This window comes from Leptonotus elevatus, chromosome 13 (genome assembly GCF_054856555.1).
Source record: "Leptonotus elevatus isolate MCC_2025b chromosome 13, RoL_Lele_1.0, whole genome shotgun sequence".
Lineage (NCBI taxonomy): Eukaryota > Metazoa > Chordata > Actinopteri > Syngnathiformes > Syngnathidae > Leptonotus > Leptonotus elevatus.
Window position 1 is genome coordinate 3,887,700 of NC_141251.1, and position 12,025 is coordinate 3,899,724.

At 40.6% G+C, this 12,025-nt stretch overlaps 1 protein-coding gene across 9 annotated transcripts in view; it reads left to right on the forward strand.

Annotated features, from left to right (window-relative positions):
- The window catches only part of phactr2 (phosphatase and actin regulator 2), a 30,615-nt gene that overhangs the window by 15,213 nt on the left and 3,377 nt on the right, over positions 1 to 12,025 (forward strand). For 5 of the 9 annotated variants that reach the window (XM_086092634.1, XM_086092631.1, XM_086092635.1 and 2 more), the window contains 11 exons: positions 2,930 to 3,115; positions 3,191 to 3,265; positions 3,390 to 3,533; positions 4,636 to 4,887; positions 6,130 to 6,646; positions 7,504 to 7,685; positions 7,755 to 7,911; positions 9,218 to 9,273; positions 9,955 to 10,016; positions 10,192 to 10,329; positions 11,451 to 11,527. In XM_086092634.1, the coding sequence (XP_085948760.1) occupies positions 2,930 to 3,115; positions 3,191 to 3,265; positions 3,390 to 3,533; positions 4,636 to 4,887; positions 6,130 to 6,646; positions 7,504 to 7,685; positions 7,755 to 7,911; positions 9,218 to 9,273; positions 9,955 to 10,016; positions 10,192 to 10,329; positions 11,451 to 11,527 (1,846 nt within the window). The remainder of the gene's footprint in view (positions 1 to 2,929; positions 3,116 to 3,190; positions 3,266 to 3,389; positions 3,534 to 4,635; positions 4,888 to 6,129; positions 6,647 to 7,503; positions 7,686 to 7,754; positions 7,912 to 9,217; positions 9,274 to 9,954; positions 10,017 to 10,191; positions 10,330 to 11,450; positions 11,528 to 12,025) is intronic. The other 4 variants (XM_086092632.1, XM_086092637.1, XM_086092638.1 and 1 more) reach the window with 3 other exon arrangements.

Genomic DNA, 12,025 nt, shown 5'->3' on the forward strand with positions numbered 1-12,025 from the left:
ACAGTTTCACATTTTGGCACGTACATGCAGATTGCAAGTTTAAGGCTATTTTATTAAGGATTTGAAAGCGTTCGTGTACCTCTTGTGACCCACTTTTTTTTTTTGCATGATAGCGTTTTCCACGCTTTCCCAGCCTCTATCTTCTTCCTGTTTGTAAAGCGTGGTCCTTGCCAAACCAATGTCACACCGTGAAGGAAGGAAGCCTCTCCCTTTCCCCCTTCTCCTATTCATCCACCTCCTCATCAGCACATGTTCCTGTTATGAGGCCTGAATCTTTTGAAATTGCTTCGTTTCATTTCCAGGGCTTTCCCGAGCTAAGACAATCATCAAAAATAAAAACGTAATTCTTGTAGAAGTCTGGAAATGTTTAGAAAAATTTGGCCCCAATGCCATTTTCACTTAGCAACATGAAATTTGGTGCAAATGTCTATCACAAGTAGACCTACAAAAAAAAAAGTCTCAAGAAGCATGTCTGAAAAACATAGCAAGTCAGCCATTTTGGTTTGAAGCGACCAGTTTGACTGTTTGTTTGTTTTTTCAGCCCCCAAAACAGTTTTGGTAGACACATCTGGCATCATCACACCCACAAAAAAGAACCCATGCCCGAAAAGGCACATAAAGTTAGCCATTTTGGTTTAAAGCAACCATTGTAGTGTCCTCAGCTCGTTTCTAGATTTTAACCACATACACTATAGACGGATGGGCGATGCTAAATTGCAAAATATTTGAATCTTTTGAAGCATAGCAGCAAAATTAGCTGTCTTGCCACAAAACATAAAATATAGGTCAGGGTTATTTATTTATATTTTAAAGGTCCCATTCCACTATGTTTGTGTGTGTTTTTCCCCCTAAATAAACTGTTATTTTATTGGGTTTGTAAGATAATTTCGGTTGGAAATATAGGATGCCCTTTTCAAGCTATCCTTTGTTCACTAATGTCTGATTTTGAACGAGCGGTTTTCTCATTAACTCATTCAAACCCAAAAACGTGTAATATGTTTTTTTTTTAAATATTTTGTCCTTCCCTCACAAAAACGTGTTTACATGTTTTTTTTATGCAAGAGCATACAGAAGGCTTTGATGCAGCCTCTGACATGAAGATGTGGCTTAAAACAATGGTAATTATTACAAAAAACGGCAAGCAGGTGGTAACAGAGTATAAGAGATCAGGCAGGACCATGTTCCAACAAGCTCTTTTTGACAGTATTTTCACCAGGAATGTGAATTTTGATTAAACTTAGCTATATTCGAATGCTAATTGCTGCAAAACGGTAGAAGAGACTCTAATCTTTCTTTTGGTAGGTTCCATGTTTTTATAGCAATACAACACAATATTCTGTGGGCCTTGCAAAATGAGTCAAAATCCAGTAAACCAGCCGGGAGCGAAGGGGGTTGCTTCAGTGAAAATGGCTGAGAGTGAATTAGTTGACATTAAAAAAATCTTCAATTTGTTTAACTCCTGTTTGGCCTTAATTTAATTTGGAAAAAAGCTTTCCTCTGATTGGTTAGTTCCCGATATGTGGCCATCTTTTACTCTTTCTTTGTTTTGTTGGACCCATTAAAATTCAACGGGCCGTTTGTGGAATTGTGAATAAGTCCATTCTGAGGCGGCCGCGGCAAATTTTCCTCTTTTTCCTACCAAATCACTGTTTCTCTTTAATGTTACCGTCTGTTACTAGTTTTCTTTTTTTAGAATTAACACTAATAAGCATTATTTTCTTTGCTGAGTAATCCGGCACGCGGTGACTTCACTTTGAAGCATCTGTTGTAAAGTTGTTGCATGTAACCACTTCCTTACTCACCCATCTGGCATGACGTTGCTAGTCATCTGATTCAAAGTGGAACGCCCACATTTGTGAAATCCACTGTGAAGTGGAGCTGTCGAGTCAGCAGGTGTAAGGAACCCTTGTGCCGGGAGAAGAGGAGGCCGATTGACGGACATTTAACTAATCGAGGCATTTTGGAAGGGTCGGAAGCCGCTGCTTTGTTTGGATTTTAGCTTCTGTTATTCTAGCCAAATAATTATAAATAATTAAATTAAACAAATACAAAATGAATTATTTTACTAATTGCACCTTTTTTTAACTGAAAAAAAAGAATATATATATATATATATATATAAATAGCCTTAAACTTGCAATCTGCATATATATATATATATATATACACACCTCATCTATCAACGACCTGGCCTGTCTGTGCTTTTTAAAAATCAAATGTGCCCCATGAGAACAGAAGTTTGCCCACCGCTGTTCTATACCAATACAGGAGTTATGTGCCAATGTGCATGAAAGGCGAAAATGAGTGCCTGGGGAGTGGCCAAAGCTCTCCGTGTACTTTTCATGTCTTGATTAATTGCCACGTTGTGCACTTTCTGTGTCATTTTCTCTCCACGCTATTCGACAGCCGGGCGCCTGAATCATTTTGGGGGAAGTGAAAACTGTGTGTTTTCTCTGCCTGGTGATGATACACGAGCTTTTGTAGCGTGACTAAAATAGACACAAGTATCAGGACACACTTCCTTTCCACCTAGAGGAAATGAAAATTGAAGAGTTGGTCTGTTTTGAGTTGAGTTGTCCTTTTATGATGTTGGATGGGTGCTCAGTTTCAGTTTATTTCATATTAATTGTTTTAACTGGGTTCTTTCAAACAACATTCATCTCCAAAAAGCATCCCTTTTGTGAACCTTGCGTGGTACACTGGGTATTTCCACAAAGTTGGAAGCATAGTTTATTAAGATTTTTGGAGCACCTAAGGGACTACTACCTGATGGATGAATAAATTAAACAAATTAAACAACATGCTGGAAAGAAAATGATCATACCAGTCAAATATATTTAAAACCATAACCGTACAACTTAACAAAATTACATCTTGTAGTGTTTTGTTTCAAAGTCACTGATCAATTTTGTCCCTACGTTCCCTCCAGTTGATGGTTTGGAGAAATCGTCATCACTTGCCAGCTGCGACGTGGTAGTGGACAGCGGTTCCGACGCCCATAATGCGCCCGGGTCACGGCAGCAGCGAGGCAAGCTGTCCACTTTCGGCAGACTCTTCAAACCCTGGAAGTGGAGGAAGAAGAAGAGCAGCGACCGGTTCCAGGATCTTTCCAAAGGTGATCTTTTGTGGCTTTGCATTTCAAGCAGACCGATAGCATTTGACCTTGGAAGTTGTTGGTTGGTTTGTGTAGTTTTGGAGAGAAAAATCTCAACGAGACAAACAAGAGAGGAGCTAATCAAGAAAGGAGTGCTCGCCCCAGAACAAGGTTTGTCTACGTTACAATTACCGCCACCTACAGGACTGGAGCTAGACGTACTTGTTAATGTTCAACCATAGTGGAGATCTGCAAAAGGAAATGGAGCCGATGATCTTTCTTCATATGTCTTCAGCAGACGAGCCCGTCAGCCGGGAAATCCAGAATGGCCACGCCACATCCAGCGTGTCTCCGGAGCAGGTCAAAGTTGAGATTGAAACTAAATTGACTCAAGCTGCGGACCCAACTCCTGGTCCTGTGATCACAGAGGACAAAACAGGTGACTCATATTACGTCTACAACTTGATCTCGTGTGCGTGTTAGCATTGAAACTGCCAAAAAGAAATTGGGGCAAAGGTTTTCTGACTGTTCTTTTGTTCGGCCAAAACAATCGGCTATTGAGCCAAATGGCTGATTATTTTCCCCTTAAAACACTATCATCGGAGAAAAACAAAGTTTCCGACGCTGTGAACAAACCCTGAATGCATCGATTTGCTTGCGTAGCATTAGCAACTAGCAATTGTGTAGGATATGTTATTCTGGTTATCCTGTTGTCCCTAACCGTCCTTTAAGCTGTTTAATGACACCCCAGTTGGAGTTAACCGTAAAACTAAACACACGACGATAAGAATTATATCCACTGTATATTTAAATACAAAACTTTCTTCGTTTTTTAAAACATTGCTAGCCAAGCGCTAATGCTCAAAGTGAAGGAAAGATCCCATTCAAATGCTAACCGGAAGTTAGCATCGACTTCGGGAGTGTTTTTCCTTCAAATAACAAATATTCATACACAATTGCTGTGGGAACAGAATGTTATGCATTAAATGTATATTTTTAAATAATCTGCAGATTAATCGGTAATCTTTTTCTGCCAAAAATCAGTATTGGCATCAGCCTAAAAAAAATGCATATCGGTCTGGCTCTAGTTCACATTAGGCAGTTCTTTTTTTCTTTTTTTCCCCTTTTTCTTTTGAGAATGGAAACTAAAAACTAGTTTGAATTTTTTTATATGGCAAAACATCTGTAACCAACACCCCCATTCTTCTCACATTGTTTGGACTCTCTTGGAATCTTAAGCATTCAGAAATATCACATAATAATTGAACATGTAGTGGTGAAAATGTCGAAGGAGCGTAGAACGAGTATCCGTTTCCTCGCCGCGCTACGCTGCAACTAATACCTTTTCCAGTTCACTTCATATCACACTTACTCTCCTTTCCACCCTTCTACCATGTTATCACTAAAGAAACACTTGTGGAGGTGTAAATGTCTTCCTAATTCTACTCACCCTTCACCTTCTCCTGTCTTTTGCTTTTATTTAACTCTATGCTTCTTTATCATATTATGCTTTTCCCCTGGGATCTCTCTGACCCGCTCAGAGACAAGAGACACTAAGCCCGTCGTCACCCGGGCGGGTCAGGCACGCCCGCGGGATGCCCAAGCTAGAAAACCGCACAGCACCGCTGCACCCGCCTCCTCCAAGCCTGCGGGTGGCGCTGCTGGCTCAGCCAGGCACAGCAGGGACGTTTCCTCTGGCGCTAAAAAGACCGCAAAAGCACCAGGGAAGTCGGGCTCTGCGGCGCAAGCTAAAACTAACTCGCGGAGCTCTAACAACAGTAGTCGCGCGATTGGTAAGTTTAGCTGATTGGATTTTCTTGCATGCCTGCATGGAGGTTTCATTGGACTTTTTCAATAGTTTTTCCACATTTTCTCCTTTCCATTCATTTAGGTTTTATGTTTACAGTGCAGTTTATAGTGCCGCTATGAGTAATTTTGAGTGTTTTTCTGTGCCAAAAAGCCCCACATAAATGTTCTGGAAGCGAGGTGAAGTTAGTTTAGGTTGGATATTGGATATTCGACAGACTTTGAAAATAAGCGTGGGAGAGTATTGCTGGCCCTCCCGCATGAGATACACTTATTGTTTTTCAATGTATCACTTCTCAATATTTTCTATGAATTTTTATACGTAAAAAGATGCATTTGAACTCAATAGCTTCCAGGTCATGTGACCAATTTACTCAATATCAGTGTGGGAGAGTAGTGCTGGGCCTGCCGCATGAGATACGCTGCTTTTTATTCTCAATTTCTCATCTCTCAATGTTATCTCTGAATTTGTATACATAATAATTAGCATTTTAGCTCAACAGCTTCCAGGTCATGTGACCTGTGGACTCAAAATCAGTGTGGAATGATAGTGATGTACCTTCCCCGTGAGATATCACTCTTCTTAATTTCCATGTGACAGAATGATATAAAATGTGCCAGATTTTAATGAGGCATAATTCCAGTTGCCTGTCTATGATACATCTTTTATTTTGAAAACCGGATATTGTTACACGCTTAGCGTTGCTTTTCCCCCCTTGGAATTTAACCTTCATTTCTACAATAGGGCCAAAATGTTTTTGGCTTGACTCCGTGGCCATAAATGAGAGTTACCGGAGCGTATCCCCGCAGAGGCAGCTTGCCCGGAGGCGCCGCGAATGTCTGTCGAATATCGAATATCGAACCTAAAGCTACGGTAACTTCCCCTCGGCTGTTCTGGAGATGTAGTCTGAATGAGGTCAGATCAAAAACTCAACAGCAAGACTGTCGTTATTTACGGTATAATTTACTGCGCAACCAGGACAAAGGTGAGTGTACCTTCTTCTGTGTCAAGATAAGTACAACTCATGTTCTAATCTTATAGTTACGTTTCCTCTCCAAATTCTGCATCTTTTTTTAGGCATAATGTGCACAAATTTGTGTCTTCAGGGGCAATAAGGGTTCTGCTGCATTTGATTTTTGAAATTGAATTCTATCATTATCGTTGATTGTAACTGGCTTTGACCATTTGTGTGTAGTATTTGCTTCAACGTTTTTGTTTTTCTTTTCAGCCAAGTCCTCTCATCCAAAGAAGACGCAAGGAGGCGCGACGAAAACCACCACAACCACCTCTTACCCCACCGTCCCCCCTCGCTCTCGCCTACCCAAGGACGTCGAGGCGCACAGTAGAGGCGCCGACGCTCGGACCAGCCGGAAAGCTGAAGCCAATTCCCAGAAGGCTTCTGCGGAGCTTCCCGGTCAGCCGGAGGAAGTCAACTCCTCAGACACCCATGGGGGCTCTTCTCAAGTTTCCCTCCCCGAAGTCGAGGAGACACCTGCTTCTTCTCAAGCCACTCCAGAGGACGAAGCTCCCTGCGGCGATTCTTCCGCGAGCCAAGAGAACCTCCGGGATGCGTCCCCCGAGCCCGCCGTCCACTTCCCTCACATCAACCCTTCCACAGAGGACACTTCCTTCACAGAAGGAGACGCTGAAGCCGACGCCCAACAGGAGGAAGACGCGAGGACGATAGGGGAGGGAGAAGAGGCACAAGAGGAAACCAGAGAGCCTGCTGGGGAGACACACTGCAGGTGAAATCAGGACTGGAGTATTTTTTTATGTAACAAGTAGCAAGCACTCACGCAGCATTCTGACCTCTGACGAAGCTTGAACATTTCAATTGTGTTTAATTAATTGTTGATTCATCGTGTCTTGAAACAGTTGAGGAGATGGAGATGCCAGGACAAATACAGTTCAGAACATTCACATTGCGATGATTTTTATTTATTTTTTTAAATAGCAGTTATTACCTATTCCAAGTGAACAGTAACAATGTCGCTTCCTAATAGGATTTATATTTACATTTGTGACAAATATGCCATCTGGACCAGATTTTCCTCCAATTTATTTACTTCAAATCTGTTTAAATCTGTTAGTACTCCTCCTTTGCTGAGAGTCCTTGGATCAGTGTCCTTAAAAAGTGTGGCATATTAACTCATTTGCTCCCCAAAACGTATACATACGTTCTATTTTAAATATTGGTCCCAATATATGGTCCCAAAAAAGTATTTATATGTATGCAAGAACATACAAAAGGCTTTGATGCAGCCTCTGAACTGAAGAGCGATTCTTGAAGAATGGTAGTTATTACAAAAATGGCCAGCAGGTGGCAGCAGAGTATAAGAGATTACCCAGGGCCATGATGCAACAAGCTCTTTTCACCAGTGTTTTCGACAGGTTTGTGAATAATGATAAAAGTGGGCCTTAGGTTGCCGAAAATAAGGGCCACACTAAAATGTGCAGTTCTACGGTATTGTTTCAGCTAATAAAAAAAATTGAAGCGAAAACAAAATTATTGTTTATATCTTTGTTCATTATAGGTTAGCAACAAACAAACCAACACTGAAGAAACCTGCTCATTATGAGTGTTATGTGCTTGTGTTTGCAGCCCAGCTGATGCAGACACCATAAAGTCGCACGGCCACAGCGTGAACATCCAGCAGGTCGAGGTGACGGTGATCCCCGACCGGCCGACGGAGAGCCAAGCCAGCGACTCCGACTCGGACGGACCCATCCTGTACCGCGATGAAGAGGAGGAGGAGGACGAGGAGGACGACGAGTACCTCAACAGTATGACACAACTTCAGTCATCAGTTGAATGTCTTTTGATGCATTTTGACTGACCACCTTTCCCTACAGGTTCTCTGGCCAGCAAGATCCGGAGACGGGACACGCTCAACATCAAACTGGGCAACCGACCCAGCAAGAAGGAGCTGGAGGAGAAGAACATACTGCCACGCAGCTCTGAGTTTGAGAGACACGAGCTCCGCCAGCAGATCGGCTCCAAGCTTGTCAGGTAGGCACATATGCTCAAGCCTACGCTGAAGGTCACCTTAAGTCTTTTTTTGTTTTTGAGAATAAAGAAGTCATCATATCCAGAGATGTATGAACTCATTCAAACCCAAAAACTTGTAAATACGTTTTAATACTTTGTCCTTCACTCCCCAAAACGTATTTATACGTAACATTTTTATTTATTTATTTTTGCAATGCTCGAGCAGGGGTGTCAAACTCATATTAGCTCAAGGGGCCACATGGAGGAAAATATATTACCAAGTGGGCCGGACCGGTAAAATTATGATATATAACTTAAACTTAAAACAATTGGCATCAGTTATACACAGATGTGCAGGCCAGCCCTAAATAACTGTACGGCTCAACTGTAAATATATTGTTCCCCCAATTTATATATATATATATATATATATATATCATATGAGATCCAGGCGTGTTACATCTACCTGTTTTGCATATATATTGTTCCCAGAATGTATTGTATGGCGCAGTTAAAAAGGTTATAGGACGTTATTCCATGCCATATGTGTTTGTGTTAACCAGTATCTGAATGTATGTTGCATTCAGGACGTTTATGTTTGATTTATGTTGGTCTGTTTTCATTTTTTCAACAAACCGTAACTTTAGGTTGTGTGTAAAATAATGACATCCATCAATTCTGTGTACAAGTTGCATTGTTCATCTGAGGATTGTGTGTGAAATTACAAATGTATATGTTTTGATGTTAGCTGTCTGATTAATTGGTCCAACATTACAAATTTTTTTACCTTACAAGATCATCTCGCGGGCCGGATTTAAACCCCTTGGCGGACTTGATCCAGCCCACGGGCCATAGGTTTGACACCCCTGTGCTAGAGCATACAGAAGGCTTTGATGCAGCTTCTGACCTGAAGAGGTCGCTTAAAGCAATGGTAGTTATTACAAAAAAGGCCAGCGGGTTGCAGCAGAGTATAAGAGATCAGCCAGTGCCATGTTGTAACAAGCTCTTTTTGACAGTGTTTTCAACAGGTTTGTGAATAATGATGACATTTTGCTATATTCTAATGCTAATTGCTGCAAAACGTAAACAGAAAGAAATATACCTTTTTTCCCTGATGAAAGAGACTCAAAGTTTTCTTTTGGTAAGGGTCCATGTTTTATAACAATAGTACAGAATATTCTGTGGACCTTGCAAAATCAGTCAAAATCCAATAAAACAGCCGGGAGCAAAGGGGGTTGCTTCAATGAAAATGGCTGGGAGTGAATGAATGAATACGTATGTACAGTAAACCTGTTCGCATGGAGTGAAAAAATATTTCTCATTTCAGGCGTTTGAGCCAAAGACCAACCACAGAGGAGCTGGAGCAGCGGAACATCCTCAGACGTAGGTCATCAAAACATCACCAGATCATGTGTTGAAACTCATCTTACGTCTTCCCTTCAAACAAAGTTTGCCTAATAGCATAATTGAAAAAAAAAAAGAGGCAATTTTGAATGTTGTCAGAGAGAGAAAAAAAATCTACTAACAACAGCCCAATTGCCTTGTATCAACTTTTGCAGATTACCATGACCTGGAGGGTTGAGAATCTACAAAGACATAAAGAAAAAGCACAGTGTTTAAGTAGCACATTGATATTTGTTGTTGATACTGCAACAGTAAATGCTATTTGTCTAACAATTGTTTTATATTAGACAGGGCTTTGATCTGAGGACCAAAACAGGAAATAGGCACTTACAGTGGCTTTACCAGCTTATTAAGAATTTGTACGTCTTCAGGGTAATTTAGAGGTTCTGCTCTATTATAAATGTGTCTAGCGCTTAACAGCGCTTCCATTATAATGTTTAGCTAATGAAATATATTGTTTATAAGCTTACATTAGTCAGCGTTGGTGGTGACATACTGCAGTTAAAGGACGCCATTTGGCGTGGTTTGCAAGCGTCGATGCAAACAGACTGTCTTCATATCTACAGGAATTCTTTTAATAAGATCCAGATCTCCTCTGTTATAAATAGAAGCACCAAGCTAAGTAGGTGTGAAATGACCGTGCTGTTTGTCTGCGTGCAGAGAAGAACGAAGTGGAGGAGCACGAGGCCAAGCAGGAGCTTAAACGAAAACTCTCCAGAAAGGTAAGAGAATAAAGTAGGGGGCTAACATTTGTGCAAGGTATTAAAGGACGGGGTGGGCTGTGTCTGGTCTGCGGGTCAAACTTTGCCCAGCCCCGGCATAACAGAAGCACATATGAAATGGATATTTAGCCCGCCTCATCTTCAACGTGAGGAGTAAAAGTGTTCTTTTGTGCAGCTCAGCGTGCGGCCGACGGTTGCGGAGCTGATTGCTCGGAGAATCCTGCGTTTTAACGAGTATGTGGAGGTGACGGACGCCAAGCACTATGACCGGCGGGCGGATAAGCCGTGGACGCGGCTCACACCCGCTGACAAGGTTTGGCAAGCCCACAATGCTCTTAAACATACAATTTGACTTTCTATTTACTCCCTTCTCAGTCTCTTCACGCCATTCTTTATGCTTTGTATGGACTTCTCACATTGGTTACAATTTAGCAAACGCAAATTCAAGCATTTTACACAAGCTTGTTGTTTATTGTGTTTAGTAGATTGGTGGGTTGTTTAGTGCACCAATCCTGCCCTCTGCTGCTCAAATGAAATGCTACATTGGCCATCAATCCATTTTGTATAGTTCGGCCTTGAGCAAATCCCAGCTGACTTTGGCTGAGGAGCATGGACGCTTTTGAGCATGCATGCAAACTCCAAATTGAAAATCCAGAGCAGAGATTAGAACCCTAAACTGTGAGACAGATGTGCTAACCACTAGACCACTGTTGGGTTATCTTCTGCCTGTAAATAGGAGAAATCTGACAATTAGGGCTGAACGATTTTGAAAAATAATTAATTGTCTCCTTCCTTTCAATATTGTAAATTAATGTGATTTTTTTTTTTTTTAAGATCATCTTGCCATGTATTTTTTAACCAACACAAACAATAAATTAATCTGTATTACAGTACATAAAACAAGATTTTTTTATACATAATAAATACGAGTTTTGGTTTCATAGGTTAGTCTTACTCTAAAACAAATGCCTACCAACCAACAAAAAAAAAAAAATCCCCCCAAAATTGCAGCCTTTGTGATTTGAACATTGCATTCTATTATATTGCGATGTCTGTTTGAATTTGTTGAATTTTTCACCCCTAAAAAAAGGCTAGCTATCATCAGACACGCTAAAAGAAAATTGCTACACGGATGTAATCTTTATTATAAAGATATAAAAAGTATTACATTTTAAAATTATTTACTTCAGTAAGTATAAAACCTTTGCATTAGTTTGTTCCAAAAAACATGCTTTTTGCAGGACAGAAACTTAAAATGGCATCTCAGGTTCACTTGAGGACCTTCAAGCTGCCCCAGAGTTGAATCGCGGCAGCTCAAGTGGGAAAGTGCATTAGCCTGAGCAATGGACAAGGCCACTGAGCAGGCAAAGTGGTTGTTTACTGCTTCGTAGAGCTTTTCATTTGTGTGTGTTGTGTTGTGTGTTCACGCTGTAGGCGGCCATCCGCAAGGAACTGAATGAGTTCAAGAGCAGGGAGATGGAGGTGCACGAGGACAGCAAACAGTTTACCAGGTACACTTTAAAGACTTCTTTAGGCGGAACCTTCAATGCTGTAATTGCCGCTATTGCTCGCCTTGATTTCCACGAAACACGATTCAATTTGTGCCACATAGTATGGAATACTGACTATACGCTACGGACTAAATACTTTAAACCAGGGTACTAGAAATTGCATTTCCCTTTAAAAGTGTGTGGAAATGCTGAGAAGTGTCATCATGTCTTTTTTTTATTGAAACTAATTAATGTGTTTATTGTCATCTAATTACATTCTAATTAATGTTGTATTTTGTATTTATTATGTAAGTAAACTTTTCTTTTAATAATCAATTATTGTTATTAAAATTGTAATTTTATGGGCTAGGGCTGCTCGATTATTGAAAAAATAATAATCAAGATTATTTGGGCAATAATTGAAATCGCGATTATTCAAACATATTATTTTTTGGGAACAAAACAAGAAAATGTTTACACATATGAATGTATTAAGACCAATTAAAAAATTTAAACACT